Below are 25,970 nucleotides of genomic sequence, written 5' to 3'. Positions count from 1 at the left end.
GACGGGGAGTGCGCCTGGCGCGTTGGTTTTGTTGGGGCTTTGTATTTCTTTCTCTCTCTCTCTTTCTCTCTCAGCCCATTCGCTTCCCGCAGATGATCCTCCCGGTGCCGATATCGGACCCGTGGGGCGCCCCTTTGGAAAGCGATCGACCCGTTTTCTAATCAAACTTGGGGCCCCGAATTTCGGTTCCCAAGTTCCGCCTGGGACCTGGGAACGGGTTTGGGTTGCGGTCGCTGGTGCGGGCGGCCATTTCGAAAGTACCATTTCACGTTCGACTCCTTTTTTCGGGTACCCGTCAACCCGCACGGGCCCCGTCACGGTTCGCGCGGGGGCTCCAAACTGGGCGCCCTCGACGCCTCGGCAGAAGCGGCAGCAAATCAGAGGCGCATTCTCTCGCCAACAGATAAAGGCCGACCCACCACAAAAAAGCCCAGTCCCAAAGCCATCGGTCCAGACCCCTCGTTCCCTCCCTTCCGGGCAAAGCATCCTGGCTAGGGTAGCGCCAAAAGTGGTCTGAATGGGTGAAGGCTCGGAGACCGGAGAAAAAGAAGACCCCATCACAAGCTTCTCATCCCCGGAGGATGAGGAGTTGATGGAGCGAACGGGAGAGGGAGCGAAAGGCAAGAAGGAGAAACGGAGCAGAAGAAGAAGGGTGGAAATGTGGCGCGCGAGATTTTCGGCCGAGATTGGTCTTTCGGCCTTTTATTGATCCCGCGCGAGATTCGATCGCACGTGGTGGAGATCGCCGCGTGGGGAAAGGGGACGAACACGGGAGGGACCACCGCTCCAGCGGTGGGCCGCCGGTTATTAGGGCGGGCTCCAGGGCCTGGCCAGGAACGACGGCGGAACACTAATTGTGACCTTCGCGCTTCGAACGCCCGGCCGGCCGGTCGGCCATTTATTGCCGTTGTCCGCGATCGATGGGTGACCGTTCGTTCCCTACCCATCCCGTCACCATTCCCTGCCCGCTGCTGGCTCTGTTGTCGTTGTTGTTGTTGTTGCGGTTGCGCTCGTGGATCTGGTTGGAACGGAAGCCAGTAACTGGCCGTCTGTGTGCCCGTTTCGGGGGGCCTTTTTGTCAGGCGCGACCCAGTGAACTTCTTGGCGTCTTGGACGAAGACGAAACCGGCGAACAAGAGAAACAACAACAACAGTAACAAGAAGTAATGGTCACACACCGCCGCACACACACACACACACACGAAATTGAAAAGCGCGAAAATCAAGCAATCAGCCGCCAACGGAGAGTGTTCGGAACAAAAAGGTATGTCCGCGGGGTGGCTGGGTCTTCCGCGGTTCCCGGTAGCCCTCCGGCTACCGGTGGTGGTGGCTCCTAATGCCACCGATGCCCCCGACCGATGGGAAAGGGAAGTCGGTGTCAAATAAATATTCCTTCCATTCCCCGGAACTGGCTCGGGCTTCGGCTTACTGGGTCAAATTAGTGAAGGCATCCGGATGGCTACGGATGCCAGCCTCGCTCGCATTCGAGTCCAAAATGATATGCAGCAGCCCGGTCGGGGTCCCCGGGGTTTGACCGAACTTTTGGGAACCCGAACCGCGACGTCGCGAAACGGGGCAGGAAGCGGGACGGAAATCCGATCCATTTTCATTCCCGGGCCCCCGAGAGCACCCCTGCATCCATAAGCCGCCGGATGGTGTGGTCGACCGAACGGGACTTTTCCTCTGGGACTCTCGGGGGGTTGTCTAGAAGTCCGGCCGGGCTGTGTTCTCGGGCCTCCCTTCCCCGGCAAGAGTTACGAAACGGACCCCACCGCAAGTGGAGTTAGGGTTACCCATGGGGAAGATATCGTTGGTGATAAGTTTGTGGAGTCATTATTCCAAAACCAAACACAGACTAACCCCCCAATCATTAAAATCAATCACTTGACTTCTCAAACTCAAATGCCGGGATCACAGTTTTCAATTAGAGAAGCTCCGAAGCTGAAAGCTTGTCAAGCTCTTTGAGTACGAACTGTCATTCTGGTGCATTTTGTAAACATTGAAGTGGTAAACAGATAGCAAATCAGATGTGCGTGCGATTCTATTTCTGAAATTTTATGATGATTTCCGCGTACTACGTATCCGATGGCGACAGTGAAGGAACTGACAATACAAAGATTCATCGAAAAAAATTTCGATATAAATCCGACCCACTGAATTTTTCACCATCAAAGTAGAAATAATCTTTGAAAATATCACTTTGCACGGCGCAGCATAAACAATGTAAACTAACTGATAAAATCAAAGACATCCTAACAGAACGGCTCTTTCCGTTGCAAAAAGCTGACGGAAGTCGGTTTGTCCAATTCGAGTCTCCGTTTGAAAACCTAAATGCGATGACAACTCGATCAATCGACAGAAAGAAAGAAACGCATGTAATACGGATGGTCACGTTGCTTGTTATTATAAGAATTGGTAGGGCCGCATCGAGCTCCAACTTGAAGAGCTATCTTGTTGTCAACGTTATCTTGACAGCGCAGTTGACCAGGTCGGTGAAAGTAGTCAAAAGTTAGTTAGAATTTTCGTTGCGATCTTAACAACGTAGGAAAGTAGACATCCCTGTCCATAAACGATGAGTGCTTTCCTTCGGATAACTGGTTGAGAGGACCAACTGGTGTCGGAAATCAACGGATGGGTGCACGACTCATCGATTGAGGTGCTAACAAAACTCGAATTGGCCGTCACTCAATTTTAGCATCCGAGTTCCTGACCAAGAACTGGATTGAACTTCTTCGTGGAGTGTTCTGGAGTGTTCTTGGGAAACTCCAAAACCAACTTCTGATTGTTGGCTGACAGCCTGTCAGATCTTCAGTTAGGGAAAGCAAAACCCCGCCAGCAACTGAGTTCATTCTGTGGAAAGAAGCTTTTGGTGTCGTTTACAAATGGGTCGTCGTTGCCGGGCTCTCCGGGCTGGCGGTGTGTAACTTATGACTGCCACAACTTCCACAATTTCATCACTTTCAACCGGCCGGCGTACGGGAAAGCCTGGAACAGGGCTGCAACCGTGCACGGTTCCCGGTGAATGTATTCATACGCGTCAGGTACCGGTTGACTTTTATGAGCACGCTAATTTATGTTGTGAGAATTGGGGAATTAGTATCGCCATCATGATCGCCACCGGCGCTCGGCCCGTGTGACCCGCGGCCGATTGGCGCGTAAATTGCAACGCAGCGCGGCAAGCTCCAGAAGAAAGTGAAGCACATCTCAGGCCGCTACTTTGCCGAGGTCCCCAGCGACGAGCCTCGGACACCGTTTAGCGTGAATCAATTTTCCCAAACCGCCCAACAACTGCAATCCGCAGCTCAGCGCCACCGGTTAGCCGAACGGTGAACGTGGAAAATTGGAAAATAATTGTGCCCAGCAATCCCCGGGGTGGTGGCCAACGGTGTCCCACGGGCTCCGGGGGTTACTCGAGGGCACGCGGTCGACACTCCCCGCGGCCGCGGCAGTGACCAGCACCAATCGATGGGACCTGCGACGGGATGGGAAAACACGGTTTAAACGCGGCCACCGTGGCCTGTGCGTGGTCAGCCTTTTTTCTGCTTCTTCATTTTCTCAATGTTTTTTTGTGAGTCTTCTCTCAAGCCAAACACCTTCGGAAAACGGTAGCACCGATACCGGGCGGTCGAAATGGAAATGGACCTCCTCTCGGGGCGGGCGGCGGGCCGGTCACGGTGGCGGCGACGGCGGCGGAGAAAACGCGGACACGGGAAAATTAAAAGTACATCCGATTGCCACCGAGGTGTGTGTAGCGCATTCTTTTTTTTCTGCCTCATCCTTTGCGCCATCATGTGTACTTTCTCAAAAATTGCCACTTGCCCACACACACACACAAGCGCACGCACACACGCACGCCGGTGCGTAGGATTGGGACTTGCGAATCGTCGTTGCCGTTGAACCGTGTGGAGTAGATCCATTTTCAACGCCTGCCTTACTATTGGTCTCCCCCCGAGTTTTCCAGGGCATTTGACCGTTAATGGCGATGGACGGTTATTATGGCTGTGGGGGGTGGCTGTGGCCGAGGCTGAGCACGAGTTTGAGTCCACAGTCCAGACGGGTGCTTCGATCGAGGGGTTCCGGAAAAACTTTCGTATATCAAATTTGCTCCGATCGGCCGAGCAGCCGATAGTTCCAGTTTTTGTTTGGAACTAGATCGATTGACGTCACGATGGGCCGCGGTTCGAGGATTCGATTGGGTGGCTTAGGGTCGCATAGGCGTTTGGTAAACTATTTTGAAAACGAAGATTGATTTAAAGATAGCTGTTGGACAGACATGCCAGCATCTCTGAGCGGGCGTCACATGAAGACGTCTTTTGTCAGAGCTGTCGTTTATCTTCTTCTGGTGTCGGCCCACCAAGCAATATCGCTAGAACATGTAATTACGCTTCGTCAGTTCTGAACTTCAACATGTCCATCAATCAGGGTAAAAGCTCTACTTTTTATTTTCTTTTTGGTGTGCATTTTTATTCTGTTTCGATTGTTACGCTCACTCTAGGCTCTGCTTCTGTCTTTGTTGACTCTTTTTACACCTAGTTTGAAGATTTTCACCTACTTGATATTGAGTGTCAACTAGGCCTCATGGCCGGTTGAGTTATTTATTTATATTATTTCTTACATAAACAGACTCAACGAGCAACGTAGCCCGATCGACAAGTTACAGGACTATCTTAGGACTACTAACACTAGCAGTTACCAGTGTGTGGTACGATGAAAGCATGAAAGTTAAAACATTACGACACTGATTAAGGAACATAGTAAAGTCAATAAGCCACGAGAAATTGTTATACTAAGGATAACGCGTATGGAACGTGTCATTATTTTCGGTGTGGAACGACCATCCGTTTACGATAGACAAGTGATCGTAGGTCAAGTAGAAGCTAGTGAAGACCTCAAAGCGATCAATCAAACATTGACGCATCGGATGGTACACAGCACAAGCATGCTCAAGGATGGGATGAACCAGAGAACAATACAGAGCTTTTAGACACATAACATCCACATCGTCAATTCAAAACTCTTGTGGATAACAAACCTAGCATTTACTGACATTATGCATTCTATTACAGACACACCAATGAACTGAACGAATAAAGTAAAGTGCTTGTCGAAAAAAGCACGGACAAGCAAAGAAACTGGTCAGCATAAAGTAAATGGTATTGAGAAGGAAGCCGAAGAGTCAGATCATTGGTGAACAGCAGAAACACAGTGAAATAAGTGAATTAACTCAGCTCATCGCATTGAAGTTGGGACACTGTCAGGGATACTTTCATCATTAAAATATCGTTGTATTTCTCCAATTGATTTCAAACCTTTGGTCTCTGCGATCGACCGACCGCTGGAAAGGTCTCTGCGGAAAGGTCCTTTCTGGTTGGTCTCTGCGTTCTTGTCGGAGGGACAGGAAAACGATTGCGTTTCCCCCGTCCCTGAATGGTTATAGTGTAAGTATTAAACTATTATAACTGTATGGTAACTATAAACCATTCACGTTTCTTCACGACGAAGCGCTCTCAGGCTCCAGGCAGCAGTTTGGTCATTTTGTGTTGTCCGGTGTGAGCTTCAGAAGCAGCCTCTATCTCTCACTGAAACCGCGGGCAGTAGAAAATGACGTGTTTTGCCAATCGCGGGGCTCGCGTGATTAATTCTACAAAAACCCAATGTGACAATGATGTTATCTGTGTCTTGAGGAACCAAGCTAATTAATTTATATCATTTTCACTTTTATTAACGCAACGTGCTAGTTTCAGTTTCACTTCCGCTCAAAGCAACGCGGACAGCTTCGTGCTGCGTTTGGGCCTTTTGGGTTTAGCAGTCTCATTAGTTTTAATAAACTAATTTCCAACAAGCAGCAACCTGTGCGAGTTGGCCCACCTCGTAAAGCCACTGTCGCCGAGTGGCGGCACCACAGCATCGTCATGCCAGAGCATGCCGGAGTCATCGACTTAGCCACCGGGTGCCGGGTGAGAGGTACCGCACACCGCGTTGAAGATCACCGTTATGACAATGTACACACACACAGCCCCCGGTGGGGTGAGGGGTCCGGCACATGATCAGAAAAGGACATAAAAAACGTCGACGGCGCCCGGGCCCGTCCCGAGAAATGGTGACACTTTCTCAGCCCGCACACTCCCCCATACCGCCCCCGGGGGACAACCTGCTGCTGCCCCGGTGGCCGCTGCTGCTGAGGGAGTTTCCCGTTTCGTTTGCATTTAAATCGCTGCACCGTTTGGTGTGTGCACCGTCGGTCAGATCAGATCGGTTTCCAGCGAAAGTTCAACGGTGCAGTGCGTCGTCGTCACCCTGGCCCTGCTTCCTGCCGCCGCCGGACGCTGACATCATTGGGCGAACGTTGGTGCACGGTGGAAAAATGCATTTCAGCACGCCCACCCCGCACACACATACATCCACCTGCTACACCCGCATCCAGCTAGGGGGCGGTCGGTGGATCTTGAAGATGGTCTCGGTGAGCTGTCAAAATGCGATCAAAAATTTCTCTCGACGAAAGTAGAACTCCGGCCAGTGGCGTAACGCGCGGGCCACCTATCTGGGCCACAAACATATCGGGGATGCATATTTTCACATTTCGCACCCAAAATGGACGACTCCCGCACCTTGCACGGGTGACGGATGAGTGTAATCGCCACCGAAGCGCAACGGGGACTCCACAGGGATCGGCGTATCGGGTAGAGGGTTTGAAAGTGAAAGCGATTCGCACACACACGGGCGGGCTGGTGGACGAATGGACGGATGGGCGGACTGGCCATCGACGCGCCGATCGCCGTTCATTGCCATTGCCGAGAGGCCCGGAGCTGACGGGGGTTTTGGGGCCTTCGTCGCGTCTTCGCCTTCACGGCGTGTCAAGTCGCCGCATCGGCCCAGGTCGGGTCCGCTTGATGTATGTGATTTCTTTTCCCCTCCCGACCCAGACACACACACACACGCCTCCGCTTGGCCGCGCAGGTGAATGTGCGGATTTTTTTTGGCTTAGCGGGATCCAAATTTGCATGCCATGCCGAGGACTCCGAAATTTAGCACACCCGCGAGGAATTCGCGTTCCGGGCTTTCGCTCTCGTCCGCGGACGTGCCGTGAGCTGCATATGGAAGGATGCCGATGGGTTGCAATCCCCCCTTTCACCCCTGTTCTGTCCGAGGCCACTGAGGGTCCGACGGCAGCCGCCGTTGGGTGCCGTTTAATCGTTTGTTTTACGCCTCACGCGCGCCTTTTTGTCTTGCCAATCAGATCCCGTTCCCAAAGGCGGGGTCTGTCGTTCGGTGACTTCCAGATAAATGACTGGGGAGAGAGAGGGGTTGAGAGAATGTATGTGAGGGGCGAGGCGAGAGAAAACAAATATGTGGGTTTCGGGTATGTTGCCGGTCCGGTGGTTCCGTTGGTGTGTGGTCGAATCGCGGATCGCGCATCCGGACCAAGAAGAAAGTTGTTCGGTCTTGGTCTTTGTCTTGCATTTCTCAGCGCTCCCGGACGCCGGTGATGGTGGTGGCCGCATTAACTGGCCTGGGTTGGCCACCTTGACGGGGTTTCGTAACGAGCACCTGTGTGTTTTGATCCAAAGGATCCTGGCCCGGGGAAGGATGTTTTGTGGCACTCCGAAATTTTATGTGGTGCTGGTGCGTCTGAGATCACTTGCCAGCGATCGGATCGGACTTCTGATGACTTCATCTGAGCGGGTGAGATTCGTAATGGTGTCGGTATTTCGGAGGTGCGGCTGGAAAGGAAAGTTGCAAGTGGCCCCGGTCTTTTCGCGGTGTGACACCTCACGCAGTGACCAGCCCGGTCCGTTCGACGGTGGTCCCGTTAGCGCACCTAGCGGGGCGGATGGGAGAACAACAGCAATCCTAATTGATTGCTTCCCAACAATCGGTAGTAGATTGGGTCCATCCTGCCGTGGAACGGACCGCGGCGCGCCGCAACGGGATCTTCATTAGCAGCTGTACTGCGGCCAGCACACCGGGCCGGGCTAAACCGTTCGGTTGATCCCGAATTTGCATTATTTATGGTACTTACTATCGGCCACACAACTCTTACGAACCAACCGCTCCAGCCGGCCGGCCGTCCGTTCGGGAACCGAAACATCGAATTAGGTTAGACCGTTGGTTTTCAAGTTTACTTTGGCCACAAGCGCACGCGCGCCCCCGTGTGTGTGTGTTTATTTATGGCCATCCATTAACGTGTTCTCTGCTGATTAGCCCCACACGGGAGATCGGCGGTGGCCGAAATTTATGCGCGGCGGAACCTCGGCGCGGATATCGACGGAAACGCGACGCGTCAGCCGAAACCGGTGGAGACCCAACAAACCCCAAAAACCGGACGGACGAACACAAACACCCATCGGCGTACCGAAATCGATGGAAAAGTTTTTCCGGAAAAGATTTATCGTCGAACAGCGGGAAGCGGGTTTTTGGGCGCTGTTTAGCGGATCGTTTCGTCCAGCAGCGTTTAACGTTAATCGATCGCCTGTAGTGTCTGGAGTCGGTCAGGCGGCGGAATCTAATCGATCGCGAGGTCCGGATTGGACCATGAATCATATGAACGGTCCGTAGTCGGCGACGAAAATCGACATTGCAACATAGCTTATGGCAACTTCAACATCGACTTGTGGGTTGTGTTTCCTTTATCGTGAAGCAACCTCTGATTGGAACCTCAATTATGTGGTTCTTGGTCCTTCGAAATTGTCATTGCCTGTTATGAGCCACTTATTTGTAACGGGCAAAGGATGCTTGCATTTTTTTCGCCTTTACGCTAAGAGTTGCGCCTCACCACTCAGCTTCTAGTAATTCACTTAAAAAGGGTGGTTCATTTATGATCTGTTTTTCATTTGGTTAAAAAAAACGGCTGAATATTTTTCAACGGTTGAACATTTATTCAAATGGTTCATTCATAACACTTATGTATAAAACACAATTTTGGTTGCAGAAAATTGGAAAATATGAAAAACTTATTTCCAAAGTAATAGGTCTTCAACTCAAACGGTACGATATTTGACAAGCTCATTTCATTGAAGCTCATTTCCACCTCGGTGGCTATGTCAATAAGCAGAATTGTCGTTTTTGAGACTCGGAAAACCCACACGTCGTGCAAGAGAAGCCAATGCACCCAAAACGAGTGACTGTTTGGGACAGATTTTGGCTGATTGGTTCTTCGGCGAAATTCAAGCCGAGAACTTAGCCGACATTTGGTTTCAACAGGATGACGCTACTTGCCATACAGCAACAGCCACGATCGACTGTTTGCTCCTCATCTTCGGACAGCAAATAATCAGCAAAAATGGTGTTGTGTATTGGCATTGACAGAAGCTGTGATTTGACACCATTCGACTGTTATCTTTGGGGATTGGTGAAAGACAAATGTTACGCGAACAAAACCAGCAACTATTGACGACCTCAAGACCCAAATTCAAATTGCTATAGCTGAGATAGGGCCAGATACAATCGAAAATGTACTCAAAATCGGTCGACCGCAATCGTGGTGAACATTTGACCAAAAAACTTTTTCATTAAAAAATGCCTTAAATGAATCTCTCAAATAAACTTAAATGATTTTCTGAAACAAATGTAATGATTTTCTGAAACATAGATGTATTACCTATACCTGTATTTGTTTCAATTTTCGAAGCATTCCGAAACGTTCTTTGTGGCAATTGCTGTCAACACATTTTTCGTTTCGACTCCTCTCTAAAATAATGACTGTAGAGGGTGTTCTAGGATCAGCCCCTTGAGTATGGTGGATAGGCAGAAGTCACATGATGCTAAGTAAGGCGAATACTGTAGTTGCGGACCGAGTTTATTGCGAAATGATCATGAAAATGTGATGCAAAAATATCACGAGGAAGTAGTACCAAGAATTGGCTTTCTACGAATCCGTTATTTTTTGGCTCATAGCATTACGCAAACGACGCAACGTTAAGCAACATTCAAATAGCAGTTGACATTTGACAGCCACAAGGAATTCAAGATGGACCACACGACGATAATCAAAGAAAATTGTTTCCAGCTTACTTCTGGCCACAGTAGTAGGCTTTAACTTGTTGTTTAATATTATTTTTTACTATTAGAACAGTTCTAAGAAAGAGCTGAAAGTTGATGCACTTTTCAGGGTTCAAATTAACAACTTTCGCATAGAAACCAATGAAGTTGTGCAGTTCAAACAAATGATCTACCGACTGCCCAGCTGTGACTCCACTCGATCCGCAAACCATCCGCAAATTGTGAATATTGTGTCCAGCGTCAACACGTACAAGCAGGATGAGGCGCGTTGAAATTGTTAAAGCGTAGTAAATGGGTCTTCTCGATAGTAATTAACTAGGGAGAGACACCCAGCACTAACTAGTTCGTATGTCCGTATGGACATTTTGGAACAATAAACAACGAACTAGAGCTGGAGCTAGATGTACTTCATAATCTCCGACAATCAATCGAGGCAATTTCAAATGTTTATCACAAAACCACGAACTTTATCAGGGTTTTTTGCAAGAGCGCCGGGTTTCCCATTTTACACGAAACACACGCCATCGTCATTTGTTCTTTTAATTGTGCCGATATTTGCAGCGGATTAGTAGGATTGATGGCTCCGCGGTTCCGAGCGAGTGGACAACTAATTGGTGCACAAACGAGGAAGTTTCCTCCGAGCTCAATCTGTCACACAATTTGTCTTTTTGTCAGCCCCGAAAAGAAACTTCGCTTTCGTCCGCAGCAGAGGGAGCGAGAGAGAAAAAAAGAAAAATTGGAAGGAGAGCTTTTGGGGTCCTAAGCAAATAGTCATCGAGCAGCGAGCGGGCACCGGCAATTATGGCCGGCCATCGGGGCGGCCTAAAGACTCCGTTAGAGAGTAATGCGGTGCTGGTGGTGCTGTCCGTCCGACCGGCCACCATCGCAAACGACCATCAATTTTCCGTCAAATTGGGATGAAGGATTGGTGGGTCCGCCCCGAGATTCGGCCGCGACCAGTCAATCAAAATTAATTTTTCCTCGTTAACAACATTTCTCCGGGTGGTTCGTTTTCGGTGTTTCGTTCGTTTTGGTTTTCTTCTTCGGTGAGTGCCTCAGCCTGGCCGGACTGGCCCTAATGGTGATGCCGGTTTTCCGGGGATGAATCTCTGCCGGGTTGGCTGGGATGCCGAAGCGAAATGTGGTGGAAATTGGTGATGTTCGCCAATCTGCTGCTCGCAGGGAAGGATCGTCAATGAGCCAACGGGTAGAGCCCAGAATGGGGGTGGTGATCCCGTTCCGATCCGTAGGTCGCCGTTGGGCCCCGTATTTCAAACCGTTCACCTCTGCGTGTCGGGTCGAGAGTTGGCGGTCCAATTGGCGCCGTTTTTGGGGGCAAACAAAACATCCGAAACCGGTGCAACGTCGTAAACGAACGGATCTGGCCATCCGGACCACCGGCCAACCGTACGGCGGGTGGCGTTATCTTCGCGGTCGCGGTCTATAAAGTTGGAAGAGTTGCCAAAAATGTGCACTTCCCAGAAAGAAAGTCAATTGTTCGCAGTTCGCTGTGGCGCGTCCAGCGGAACGATCGCTGGACTCGCTGGAGGGCTCGTTGCGCAACAGTGAGGATGAGTGATCCCGGTCCGGCGTCCGGGAGTGGCGTCCCGAGGTCGAGCCTCGTCTTTCGAAAGGCGCGAGACGAAAGTGGGACTTTCGTTTGACCCGCTTCCGCGGAGCCTCCAAGTCGGACGGTTTGTGTTGCGATCACTTTCCAGCAAACACACACACACACACGCTGCTTCGTTGGTCAAATCCGTTCGTCACTTCTTTGGCACGTGTGGATGCCCCCGCCGGGAAGGAGGATGCGCGGGGAGAGATTTACATATCAATCGGCCGAAGATTTACAAGTCAAATCGCTTTCTTCGGCATTAGCCGGTTCCGCGTGTGTGTCGTGCTCCATGCGCGTGTGTGTGTGCGTACGGATTGGCGGAACTAGTTTCAATCCATCCATCCATCCGTCCGTTTCAGGTCAGCGGTCAGGGGCGGGCGGGCGGTACGGAGCGACGGGGCGAGTTGTACGAATTTCTCAATGATCAAAGAAACCTGATAGCGCCCCGTCGGTTGGCCGCGATTGCCGGCGAGGAGATTATTTGAGACGATTTCCATGAGACGGACCCGGGACCGTGACGTGTGCGGCGGTGCCCAAAATGTACGCGGCCGGATGGTGACCGTCGTCGGACCATCGCCGGACGTCGGGCCGGACCATTGGTAAAAGTTGGACGAGAGTAGAAAACTTTCTTGTATTTTCGAGAAAGTGAAAGAGATAACGCGGTGGCCATCTAGAAACGCGCCGCCCGAAGAAGGGGGACCGAGGAGGAGCTCTCGTGGACCGAGCGGGCCTGAATGGACCGTCGATCGCCCGCTTTCGATCGACGGTCGGTAGGAAGGTAAATAAAGTTCAGAAAGAAAGAAGCCCATCGTGAAATGTCAACGTACGTACACGCAGACCGGCACCTTTGAGCCGATGCACGGTGTCCTCCCAAACCGGATCGCCGCCACCAAGTCGCGACATTGCGCGCGTCTCGAACGGCGGAACTCCGGCGTCGGCCGCGGTCACGGTCTTCAGGAGCTGGGCGCAGCGTAACCTGCTGCCAACCGGTGATTATCCAATTGAAGCGTGCGGATGACGCTGATCGCGAGGCTGATGATGACAATTTTCACCACGCGGCACACCGGTCATCGTCGGACGGGCAGACGAAGCCTAGACGCGACGCGGCCAAACGCGATCCCGCGAACCCGACTTCCCGGCCCGGCGACATCATCCCGGTCCGGCCGGCGACGGGCCGTTGTCTCGTAAGAAATTACTACATCGCGATCGTGCATCACGCTCGGTGCGGGGGGGTACTGAGCAGAGGGGGTGTGCCGGAGACAAACCGGAGGAGCTCTACCACCAGGCTGGGAAGCGGTGTGGGAATTTTCACTTCGCTCAAGTTACCGGCCACCCCGTTTGGACTTAGCAGCCTGCGATTTTCTGATGCTGATGATTTAGAATACCTGAGTCTGTTAATGTACTTTAATACTACTCGAGTAATATTAGATTGGGGAAATACAGGGCCCTTTTTGGCTTGAAATTCAAAATTTTTGTTAAAGACGTGTCGGCATGTCCGAATTCGGTCAAATATGCACCCTTTTGTTGTATAATTTATTGTCCTTTTAAAGGTAGCTTCATATTGCTTCATATCTCATAGAAGACTTCGTCCTTATTGCCGAAAAACTCTAGTAATTTAGTTTCTTCTATTATCTTTTCTCAATCTCAATTTTTTGTCCCACATGAGTAGCAACCTATCACCCCCAAAAATATCGAAAATCGAACGTACGTAGTCCGCGTAAATACAAAATTGTCAGAACTTTCGGATCAGAGCCAGAAATCGGTCCAGTTGTTGACAGTAACGATCTGAATGTAGTGTGTGGCCATACGGAAGCAACTCGTATTAAATGATTCCTTTCAAGCCCCACCAAGTCCACCACCAAGAACCTTCCTGGCCGTTACTCATTGCTTGGCCACCGGTTGAGTTGCTTCACCAAGATCGTTTTCGCACAATGATTGTCGCATGTGACCCATTTCTCATCCCCATCATCTTTCTCATCCCCAGTCACGGGTCGATGACGACAGAAATGGGTCGATTTCATTCCGTTTGGTCAAGGCTACACAGATGGAAATTCAATCCATCATGTTTTCTTTTTGTTTAATGGTCGATCTATGACTCCTGGGCGATGCTACGACTATATGCCGATCAACTTCCATTATTTCTGTGATTTTTTTTACATTTTCGAAGACTTACATGTCTGTGCCAGATGCATCTTTAAAATAAAAAAATAACTAAACAGGCTCGATGAAGCCAAACATGCACGTAGTTAGTTGATACAGTAGCTGCGCTATAAACACCATGGACAATTTCAGCGACATAGCTTTGTTTTTTACCTTTATCAAAGAAAAACTGCATCATGTATTGGATGTTCTCTCTATTAACTTTCATAGCTAACATCCTGTAACTAACAAATGAATGGAACAAACAAAAACCAGCCAAAGAATTGTTAGTTAAGAGCATGAATTTGAAAACGTGTGATCGATACTTCACGAGCTATCGAGCACTACGGCCATCTACCGAAAAAGGAATGGATTTCTTTTTCCCACGCCTAATACGCTGAGCAGTTGTTGTTGTACAGCTTGCTAATATGTTGACTTGACCGACCCCGACGTCTGTGAATTTGCTCTATCGTTTAATTCAACTGTCGTCTGCGGACGAGCATCTACCCCAAAATGTGACTGCTAAAACCAGAGGGTTCTTGTACCTTTGTAGGCCAAGACCGCTCGGGATTTTTGGTAGCCAGTTAAGTAAGAGATTTCTTGAATTCCTAACGCGTGAGGATTTTAAGTGGGGAACCGCTACAGTAAGATCAATTGCCCAGATTCGTCGATGGTCGATGGTGTCTACAAGCAGAGTCTTGTCGCTCCGAACTCCGATCGCAAGCCTTTTCCTTCACCGGTCTCAGCTCGGCCCGATGGTAAGTCCCGAATCCGAGTGCGCGCGCACATGGCCACGTCGCGTTTCTTGGCAGGAAACCGGCCACCACTTTCGCTTTTTCTTTTCACTTTAAATACTCCGCGTGATGGGACGCCACCGCGGATGGCTGCACCGGCCGCGGGCGCCGACGGAGGGCTTCTTGTTTGCTGCGGCAGGAACCGCTCCCGCGAGAGCTTCCGCTTGGGCCGGCCACGGATGGCACGGATGATGAAAGCGTTTAACATTATCGGAGAAAAAAGGGCGAAAAGAAATCATGCTTCCCGCGGATCGCGGCCACGGAATGGCGTGCGCACGGCTTGTTTGCCGATCACACATCTTACTTCTTCGGTCGGTCGGTCTGCCTGGCCCAAGTGTGATCGATTTGTAGAGCCGCTTCCGAAGACAAAGTCATCATTATTCAGCGCGCCGGGCCGGGCCGGGTTGCCGGCCGGGTGTTCAGCAAATTAGACAGATGGCCACCCAGGCCGAGTGGCCGTTTCAAACGAGACATTAGCTCCACGACATGGCATAATGATAGCCGGCGACAGGGCCAGGGGACGTAACAAGAAAACAACGGCCACCATTACCCGGGGGGCCGCTAATGGACTTTCGTGGGCACCGCCGGCACCTTTGGTTGGCGGGTGGCTACCGGAGAAAAACGTCCGGCGGCCGGAGTGTTTGATAAACTTTCCACAAATAATTTCATTCACCCGGATCACCCCTGGCGGGCGCGATTGGTTTCTGAATGAAAATTGAAAGTTTCGCGATCGCGACCGCTTCTACGACGCGTCCGGCTGGCTGGCCAGCGCGAAATTCGCTGCTTCGAGCGGCGAGCGCAGGATTGAGAAAGGTGTTAATTGCCTTACTGAACACACGCACACACACACACGGAGGGGCGCCCGGGACATGACATCGATCGCTAAACGTGTTTAGCAGCGGCCGGCTGACAAGCTCTCCACTAAACGGTACACCAAGTTTCGCTTTCTACCGACGTTGGGTTGGGTTGGTTGCTTTGTTGCGCGAATTGCTGCCTTCTGCTGCTGCTGCGAGGTTGATGGATGGATGTCTTGCTGGCGGTGCAGCTACGAACAGGCAACGCTGGCCGGTGTTTTGGGTGGAGAGCAAAATTTCAGGAGAATCAGAAGAATTTTAATTGACCCAATTTGATAGCAAGAAGCCTATGGAGACGATAGGGCGGCACTTCGTCGCACTTCGATCGATGTATCGAACATATAGACCTGCTTTCTGCAATACAAATGCTTCCATCGGCTGGTGAATCAACTGAGCAACTTTTGATTACCGAAGAAGGAAGACGACCGAAGTGTTCTTTGTTGAAAGACACCTTGCAGTAAAAGCTTCAGTAAGGAAATGTGGTCTAAGTTTCTAAATGTTGAAATTGACACTAAAACATTGCTGTAGGCGTTGTAACATAGAAATTGCTTCAATCAATCAAGACACAACATTTATCGATAGTAATGTTATCAAAAGATCATCAAAACGTACCATTTCGCCAATCATGACCTAGACGATCTGTTTTAATGTATCAGGTGGTTGTTTTCGTGATTACGCCAACATGTCAGTGTGGCTGTGGAAAAAGTCATCGACGTTTTTTGCGTGAATTTCAAAACTATATTTAACAAATTTCCAATGGTCCAATTTGCGTCCAATATGCCCCATTTTGTTGGAAAATTTGTTGCCTTTTGTAGAAGGCTTTGCGGCTTTTGACGAAAATCTCGAGCAATCCGTTTTCATAACCCTTTTTTGATCTAAATTTTTCATCACTCAAGAAATTTTGTTATGCGTGAAAAAGATATCGATCGCTTGGTGCAAGGTCCGGACTATACGTTGGATGCATTTCAACATCCCAACCAAGCTCACGGACATTCTGACGAGTCACTAAAGACGTGTGTGGCATTTCGTTGTCCTAATGGAACACAAAACCTCTTCCATTAACCAATTCTGGTCGTTTCTGGTGAATTACTAGCTTGGAACGGTGTAGTTGTTGACAGTAGAGATCTGAATTTATTGTTTAGCCACACGGAAGCAACTCATAATAAACAATTCCTTTCAACTCCCACCATTTTCAAGTCGCACATTCCTGGCCTTTAGTCCTGATTTGACCACTGGTTAAGATGCTTCACCACTCTTAGACCACGATCATTTTCACTCAGTATTGTCGTATTTATCCCATTTCTTATCCCCAGTAGCCATTCTTTTTGGAAATGGGTCGATTAAGACCAAAAACTTCGCAGATGGCCATTCGATCCGTCATGTTTTTCGGTGCTAATTGATGTGACGCCCAAACGTCGAGCTTTCCTCTAAATCCTAAATGTAACGATAAAACCCACCACGAAAAGGACTCTTGACGAGTTCAGCAAAAGTTTATGGTCCAGATAATTAACGTAGTTGCAACAGAAGGCTCTGAAACGATCCTGATCCTGATCTCTGATCCTGAAACGAGTTTCGGCCCATTAAACGAAATCTCTCAGCTCAGCCGGCTGGTTCGGAGCCTTACTTTCTTTCGGGATGCTTCCACAAACATTGGTGCATTAGTGACCGAGGCCGGCCGTTAGCCGTTTTGCCACGCGCGGTTTCTTATCACCTTTTAACGACCGAAAGGGGGAACCAAAAATCACCGAAATAAAGCGGCCGAACCTCTCGGCCACCGGCCACTTGGGACGGGCTTCGATGATGTGAAAGATTTCGATTTCCATTAAGACGCCGGACGATGGTCCCGCGATGGCGGGAAATCTGAAACGAGATGCAGCCGCATCGATAACAGACCGAAACAAAATGTAAAACTTTCGAAAATTTGTACACCCTTCCCGCTCCGCCCGAACGCACGGACCCCCGGGGCCTGGAGCGGATCCGTGAGAGCCTCGGCGATGGCGATGACAAAATGTACGAAAAACCGTTTGGCCATCCCCACACGGAAACCACGGGCCACGACGGGAGGCGACGTTTTCTCCTTCGGGGGAGGTTCGCGTGACCCGCAGCTTCTTGGTGACTTGGTGTGGTTTCTTAGCGCCTTTTCTCGGCGGGTTTCGGGAGCGTCCGGCCGACCGAATTGGCAGCGACGTGCGCTGTGTACGATCGTGATATGCTTTATCGCCCAGTTCCGGATCCGGACGGCGGTTCGCGAGCGGAGCGCGCTTTTGAGCCCGTTATGACATGTGACCGCCCAGGAACGCTGGTCGCTCCGTGGGATGTCCTCTCCGCCGATGATGGATGCGGCCGACGGGTACAAAGAGAAAATAGCCGCTCCCGTGTGTGCGAATAAGTCTGCGCGCGCGTGTGTGTGTACGTGGTTTTTTCTCACTTTCTTTCGGAGCTCTTCGGAATTGCGCGACGATCCACGATCCACGATCCGGATCCGGCTCTGGTTTTGAATGAAAAAGGAAAGTGAACGAATTTGGAGCGGGCCAGCGGGCTGGCCGGCCGCCATATCGGTGGTCTAATCGATCCGCCGTAATCTGTAACCCGAGGGTCTGGTCTGCGTGCGTGAGGCTCCTGCCGGCCGCGAACCGTGGGCGATACGATCAGGCGGTTTTATGTGGTTAATGACTGCGGTCGGCCGCCTGGAGGCGGAGGCGATGCTTACGGTTCGCTTTGGAGTTTGAGTTTTTGGGAAGTTTCGTTTGAAGTTGACAGTCTCGCTTTAGGACAACAGAAAATTTTCAACTCTCAATGGCATTCAGATCAAATCAATGTGCTGTGCTCCACCGTTTCCGGCAACGCAATACCCTAGACCGAAAGATTCAGAGCACACAGAGGAGTGGAACATACGACCGTCAGCTGAACTGGAAGGTTTTGACCTCTTGGTCCCACATCCTGAACTTTTCGTTCGGGATATTGCAAAAAAATATGGTGCCAACAGAAGTACTGTTCAGAGGATCTGCCTACGAAGAGGCTACTGTGCTTTCCTTGCATCCACACAGGACACTTAAGCAAAACCTAGCCGCTAAAACACGCACTACAAAAAGTTGTAGGAGAAGGTTCTGACGAGGTAAAAAGGATGCTTGCTTATGGACTACGAAACAAACATGACAATGGATTGTGGACAGCTTCCTGGACCAAAACGTTATCTCGCCACGGCACGGAGAGATGTCCTATCCAACTTCAAATATGTATTCGCCAATAAATTTGCACGGAAACTATTGATCTGGCAAGGAATTTGCACCTGTGGACCGAAACCAAGGTTTTCATTACAAACACGACGAGTTTTGGCCTGATTTGGCAAGCCAGGGAGGTAGTTCAGTTCAGTTCAGTGAATTTCATCAACCCTCGCAAAGAATATCAACCCACCAAATTGCCCTGCACTCCACCCAATCGAAAATTATTGGGCAATAATCAAAAGGAAGTTGAAGAAGACTGGAAAGGTGATGCGGGATGCTGCAGAGATGGCGAGAAATTTGAACAAATTAGCCGCTGAGGGGGTTCAGAAGATTGTGCAGAAAATGATGGCGCGCCTTCCAAAGAAAGTTCGCGATTTCATCCGACGACCAACAAAATAAATTTATGAAATTTTTCTCTTAAAGTACAATAAAATCCCTTCATTTTGACACCTTGACATGTTTCCTAAGTCAAACCAACCCCGAAATAGAGCTAATTCAATGGTTCCCGATTTAAAGTGGACCATTCCTAACAAGTTCTTTCAATCAACGTTACTTTTTATAAATTTCACTGTAAAATACGGCGGGTTTTGCGGGCAGTAATTATCGGTCACTAGCGACCACTTAGTTCGCTATTTTAATGCCTTTTGTACCGGATGGAATTCAACTTAACCGCGGAAGGAGGAAGTTTACTCAAAATTGGCCCTTATACTTGTGCCGCTGATTACAAAACCTCCTTCGCCGTGCAAACGGCTATGTTGTCACAATCAAATCGACACGCCGATGATGAAGCAACAAGCATTACGTGGAAATTGTGGACGGCGAAGCCGAAGTGTCAATTGCGAATGCACCACCGCGACGGACTCGCAGCCCAAAGCGCGTACCGCGTTTATCATCAATTTGGGAAATGTAGGGAAAAGTGTCACGGAACGGCTCACGCGCGTTCCGTGAAGTCGTGACGTCTCCTCCGCCGCACCACGGCCAAGCACGGATGCAAATTAACCGAGTGTCGACCACCCGCCGGGTCGTCGGGTGGGCGACCTGAAACGGAACCGGACATCGTTTGAACATATTTTTAAGCGCTGGAAATTAATGATGCAACACGGCGGGGGGTTCGTGGGTGTTTCCAAAGCAAAGGTTGCTTTCGCCGCGGTCGGGAGCTGTGGGAAGCAGGCGCAGCGTGCTGATCGGTGGCTCGGCGCCGGAACATTGTCGATAGATCATGGTAAAGCATTAGATGATCACTTTCTATTCGGTGGTACGAGAGGCGCTCGAGCCCAGGCGAGCGAACTGGCTGTCTTCGGCTATCGTTTTTCCGGCACCGGGCGTAAATGCGTGCCTAAACCGTAGGTCCGCTATGTTACAGTACGTTACCTTTGAATAATGTTAATTGCGCACGCGAACCGATTCGTCGGACCTCTGGCGATGTTTGATGTACAGACTTATAATTAACCACTTCTTTCGTCAGTTACTCAATAGCCACGCCAATAAAGTAGTAGCGGTGCCCTTTAATACACGGTTATGAATGTTAAATACGAATGTTCCCTTTGTTTCTCTTTTCGCACTGGCAAAAACTAATTTCCCTTCGGGCAAATCACCACTCTAACGAGCTGAAAGAGAATCAATCTCGACTCGAAATTAGCTTGACGACGTCTCAAAGATCGTCGATTACTCGCCACAGCTTAAGGTGTGACAAGCCAATTTCGCGCCGCATTGAGCCAACCTGTCACGATTAGTTGCACTCCGGTGGGGGGACTGAATCAATTGCAGTTCTATTGATTGTTTTACCACCGTCCCCTGTTCACGACACGCCACCCATCAGACAATTGAATTAACCGCTTCATCATTTCCCTTTCGGCTCCAACCTGCTGCTGCGCCGGTCGGCGGTTGCGATTTACTCAATGAACCGGGCCGAGCAATAATATTATGAGCGTGGCGCATAACCGAGGCGTTTGTTTTCCGCTTGCTCGGTCCCAGAAATTATATGCGAGGTGATTATCTGCTCGTTTGCTAGGGCCGTTTTATTAATGGCCGTTCGATGCGGTGAAACAATCCGCCAGGGAAAGGGGCGAAGCAATAGGGTAGAGGGTAACAAACCGGAACAAGCGTGCCGTGACCCGTGCCGCGGAACAATCACCTCAAACAGTTGGTTCAACTCAATTGGAATCAATCGACCTCACGTCGGTTTTCATTGGTACCTCGGTTTGTTTAATTTGTTTTATCAATCTCGTTGGAACCAATAAAAATGTTTCGGTTTACCCTAGATGAAAAATGCTCATAAAATCCATCAAACGAATGATGGTTAGAGAGCACTAAGTAAGGGGTAACCTGTTGATAGCGGTACTTTAAGTCGTTATTAATGTGCATGCCGGTGTTGAATAAACTTGGACAGAACGTTTTACTCACTCAGCATAAATTTCTTGTATGCTTCGGCTATACATTGTTGGTGATCTTGTCTCATCTCAGCTGAGAGTTCTTACAGCCTCCAGAGGCTTATTGAAGATAAACGTGCGAATTGCCGTTGTATGACTATTTCTGGAGTATGTCTTGTGCAATTGGCGGAACGAAGTCTGTTTAAAACATATCGCCAGTTTTAAGTTTTTAATCATTTATTTATTTATGAATATCAATTTGGTATGGTTTAATCCTCAATCCCCAGAAGCACTTCAAATTTGCCATGTTTCGCAGTTGAAAAAAGAGTGAATTTGCTACTCGAAAAGAGCGAAGACACAAACCTAATGTAATTTAAATTTCGGGTTACTAAAGCTCACGGATTCGAGCGAAACTTGCTCGAAATTCGACCGCTTTTTTTCGCCGCCCGCGAACTCATTGCGCAGCTTGAAAGCTTTCTGAGAAGATCGGACGAGCTTGATCGTTTTCGGACTTCGGAAAAAACAGTTTTGACCGCAAGTAACCCATTGCACAGTGGGACGATGGTATACCGAAAAAAAATGATCAAGAAGTTCCTCTAATAAAATTGCGGTTGAGTTCTCTTACAAGTAGAATAGTTGATGCAATAAGTGTTATGTTTCATTTAACACAATACTTTCAGGTTCATTCAGGTACAGTCGATCAAGGGTGACTGTTGAAGAAGTGGTTAAAATAAAAAAATAAACATCAACAGTGATCATTTCATGCATTTTACAAAAGCTGTGTTAGATTCGTTCATATCGGCTTCTATTTTCTTCGTTTTCTTCTTTATTTCTCTTAGAGGAACGGACTGGGCTGTGTTTATTAAGTTTACTTTACTAAGTTTAGCTAACTTAAGCTAACTTAACATAATTAACTTCAGATACATGACGCATTATCTGCACTATTAGATAGCCTTATCCCAGGCTAGCTCGACTGTAAAATGTTGCTTGTGTGTTGGGTGTACTTGTTGTTGTTGTCGGGTTTGGTTTGCAACTGTTGTTTTGTTTTTTTGTAGCAGATTGGCGAATGTGGATATTTGAATTGCCAGTACGTGGAATTCCCTGAAGCAAATAGCGAAATGTAGTCGCCAGTGTATGTAGTTTATTAAGTGGCTAGGGGTTCTATGTGTAAAAAATCCTGGTTGTATTTTCCTGAAAATCCTGAATTTTCCTGAAGAACATTCGTATGACAGGTGCAACACAATTTTTTTAACGTTGCGTCAGTCATGAGGATGTTTTTATTTCTTACATTATTATTTTTGCTTACAGTATATTTGCTTGCGTCAATATATTATATCAATACCTATATCAATATATCACGTTTTCTGGTCCGTTGTTCTAAAAAAAACATATTTTGTTACGTTTTTGTCAAAGGACATATCCGTCGGTAATATGTGAATTCGTGTTAGCTTTCACAGAACACAGAACAGAACAGCTTTAATCTTCAACTTCCAAATATTCAATCATTAGATCCTGTTTATTAAGGATCGAGTACATTTCTGTTTATTTCTAAGATAATTCGAAACACTTCTGTTAGAAGGTGATAAATACTCAACTTTCTTAAGACTCCAGAACTTAAGTCTCTTGAGTTCGGTTCAAGATTGATTTTATGCGATTCAAGTTCGGTTCAAAATTGATTTTATTTATCATTACGATTTAGTCTTCGCATTTATGTTTATGTCGGCATGTTTATGTTGGGCCCAACGTGGTTTCGATGATTGTTCATTCGCGTAACCGTTTAAACATTGGCGCCAACCGACACCAACAGTAACGGTAACGCCACGCACGCGAAGTAACGCACGGTGTCCCGGATAAATAACACTAGACAAGGGTAAGAAAGAAGCTTTTCGTTGGATCTCCAATCTTTCCAAGTTAATGTGACTCTGTGCCTCCAAGCATGTCGATGGTCTCTCAACGGTGTTGTGTGTTCCGTAAATGATACGTAAGATTTGGGATGCATTGACTATAAACTTGATATTCTTTTGAATAAAATTCGAAGTACGGAGTCTTCGTATCGCAAACACCTAATTTGCACGAGAGTGCCACACGTGTTCCGTTGCTCCGGCGAGCTGTTTCGATTGGGTCGGATTAATGGCTAATTAACACAGTTTTAGATTAAAATCAAATGCTCTTAATTCGCTGTATCATGAGCTAATTAAGAGACCGAGATGATTGTTTATCCCACCCGATAAACGAGCGGATGGAGCTATGCAAAAAAAAACTCGTGTAAAAACACGGAATCCTGGCTGCGTCCAATGGAATGGACAATCGGGAAAGTGCGAAAGCGAATGCACTCCACATTAATTATGTGCCACCGCCCAGATGCAGATTACACGCCGGGCGAAAATCGAACATCGCCCGTCTACGGTTGAAGTGTCCTTGTAATTGCAACGTGAATTATTAGCAGCATCCGAAGCAGCGCCCAGCGAAGCTCGGCTTCCAGCGATGCGTCACCACCGAACGGAAGGGGTTCCGTTTTCGATGTCACGCACGCACACGCACGCCGCCGTGATGCTCCAATTTCACTTTGCGGAAAAACGCATCGCAGCAAACCGGAACCCGGTCGTCCAGCCAGCTGACCGCCCGTTCGAAAGTGGAAATCGGACCGGAGAAATCGCTGGAGGCTGAATTGGCCAGATTCTGGCCGGGTGCAGCAGGTTTCGCTGCTGGTGGAAATGCTGGTGGACTCAATTTTTCCCGGGCCCCGGGACGGCTCAAAATGGCGCCACGGAAACTCGTTTGGTGCAGGTGAAAGTGGGACTCCGGGTTCTGTTCTCATTCGCTGGCCGTTTATCCGCCCAACATCCGTGGGATCGTAAGGCTTTGCGCTGCCAAAAGAAATGTCAAAATAAAAATCGTGGCTATGGTTCAACTTCTTCAATTCAAGGTTCATTTGACTGCACAGTTTTATTAGGTTTTTCTTTACACAACAACCGGCGGAGCGTCGTCGTCGTGTGCGACGGGGAACACAGGCGTCTTCGCGCGTAAACAAACGACAATAAAACCAAAAAAAAAACAATAAACACATAAATTATCAGTTCTGTTCGAGGAGCGCGCGCAGTAACATAAATTAAATTAAGTTAAATAAATAAACCGTCGGACGCTCTCCGGCAAAAACGGGAGATCGTGCTACTTGCTAGTGTGCGACAGGACAGGTTGTGGTGGGCGAAAGGATAACAGCCGGGCCGAGGTTTGGTAGGGGGCGGTGGCAGTGGGTGATCGCACACACACACACACACGCACACCACCTCGCACGGACACCGGGGGTTTGGAACCGATCGATGGATGAACGAATGATGAATGATGAACGGATGATGAATGATCGTCGATGATCCTCGAAAGGTGTGTGTGCGTGTGTGTGTGTGGGTGACAGTGGGACTGGTGTGTGGGTGTGTGGGTGGTCCTAACGGAACAAAAACAAAGACGTGAGCATTAGGACGTGGGGCGTTCGGATTGCTGGGCGTACGGGATGCGGCGTGAGAAAACGATCCTTCCGGGACCGTTCGTCAGTCGGTGCACCGTGCGCGCGCTGCTACGCGAGTGGCCGGGGTCAGTTCCACCTTTCCCCCCCCCCCCCCACTCCACCCACCCGGTTGCGGGTTTTTGGCGTCGTGAGCTCCGTGTGTTCGCTGTTCGTGTGTGTTTGGTGGTTCGATCGTGTGTGGCGGAAGTTGCTGCGGCGTCAGTGACGTCATCAGGGGCACGGGTTTGGCGTAGCGTACGGGGGGTTTTTCGCGCCTTACTGGGCGTAATGGCCGTAGCCGTTGTAGGCGAGTCCCTGACCGGAACCGATGCGTCCCCAGCCACCACCGTGGCCACCGGAGACGACCACCTCGTGGGCGGACTCGTGGTGGCCGTTGCCGCTCGAGATCAGCTTCTTGATGCCGATGATGGAGGCGAGGGCGAGGGCCAGCTTCGACACGATCAGCGCCTTACCGGCGAGGAGCGCGAGGGCACCGAAGGCGAGCGGCACGAGCGTGCTGCCGAGCAGGAGCGGGATCATGATCCAGTGGCCGTTTTTCTTGTCCTTGTCCTTGCCACCGCCGAAACCGCCGCCGCCGCCGGCACCGCCGAAGCCACCGCCTCCACCGCGGACCTCATCCATGGAGCGCTTGATTTCTTCGCTCGACGGGAACTTGACCTACAGTGGGGGGTACGAGGTGGGTGGATGTGGGGAGGATGATCAGAGGGTCAGTAAATGGGGGGACGGGGAATGGTCCCTAGGACTAGTGCACTCACCTGCAGCGTGTGGGACTGGAAGAAGGACAGGACCTTGTCGAACAGCATCGAGTTGAGGGAGCGTTCCTTCTCGTCCAGCGACCGTGGCAGCTCCTGCTCGAGCTGGGCCTCCGTCCGGAGCGGGGCAGCACTGTCCAGCGGCGAGTCCTGGTCGCGTACGAATCGGACGCCCTCCGACAGCCTGAAGTCCTTGGTCGAGCGGGACACGCGATCCAGGATGGTGAACAGCTTCAGCTTGAGGCAGGTGGAGACGTCGGCGGCCGCACAGTCCTGGTACGTCTTGTACAGGTACTTGATCTCGCCCAGGTACGATCCGGCGCGGGGCGTCTGGTGCTGCTGCTGCGGCGCACCGCCGTGCTGCGATCCGTGCTGTTGGCCGTCGTCGATCGTGTTCGAGCTGATCGGCAGCGTGGCGGAGGCACTGTGCGCGAACGCCACCGTCGCCAGGCAGGCGACCGCCAGGAGGAGGCACCGGAACAGCTTCATCGTTCGGCCGGAAGTGCCCAACGGGAACGGGAACAAGAACGTGAACGGAAAACGGGACGGTCGAACGAAGGACTCCGGGTCGGGCTGGGTTAGTGAATCTGTTTTGCGAACCGAAAACAGACCACACACAAACACACACAAACACACACACGCACGGGATTGGACACGCACGCTCTCTCTCTCTCGCTCTCTCGCTCTCTCTCTCGCTCTCTGCT

The 25,970-nt window shown here is 49.8% G+C and overlaps 1 protein-coding gene across 1 annotated transcript; it reads right to left on the bottom strand.

The window, feature by feature from the left end:
* Positions 1–24,769: 24,769 nt before the first annotated feature.
* LOC128273968 (uncharacterized) lies at positions 24,770–25,755 on the bottom strand. Its single transcript, XM_053012042.1, has 2 exons — positions 25,270–25,755; positions 24,770–25,171 (listed from the first exon to the last, which is right to left on the bottom strand). Exons 1-2 carry the CDS (start codon positions 25,753–25,755, stop codon positions 24,770–24,772), a joined length of 888 nt encoding a protein of 295 aa, XP_052868002.1.
* Between the last annotated feature and the right edge of the window lie 215 nt (positions 25,756–25,970).

Source organism: Anopheles cruzii, chromosome 3 (assembly GCF_943734635.1).
Source record: "Anopheles cruzii chromosome 3, idAnoCruzAS_RS32_06, whole genome shotgun sequence".
In the NCBI taxonomy this organism is placed as follows: Eukaryota; Metazoa; Arthropoda; class Insecta; order Diptera; family Culicidae; genus Anopheles; species Anopheles cruzii.
The sequence above is the reverse complement of the archived record's forward strand: the minus strand, read 5'-3'. Positions and strand labels throughout refer to the sequence as shown.

Coding starts and splice junctions, on each gene's coding strand:
- LOC128273968 (XM_053012042.1), bottom strand. CDS start 25,755: ATGAAGCTGTTCCGGTGCCTCCTCCTGGCGGTCGCCTGCCTGGCGACG. Junction 25,172..25,269: donor TCCAGTCCCACACGCTGCAG/GTGAGTGCACTA, acceptor CCCCCACTGTAG/GTCAAGTTCCCGTCGAGCGA.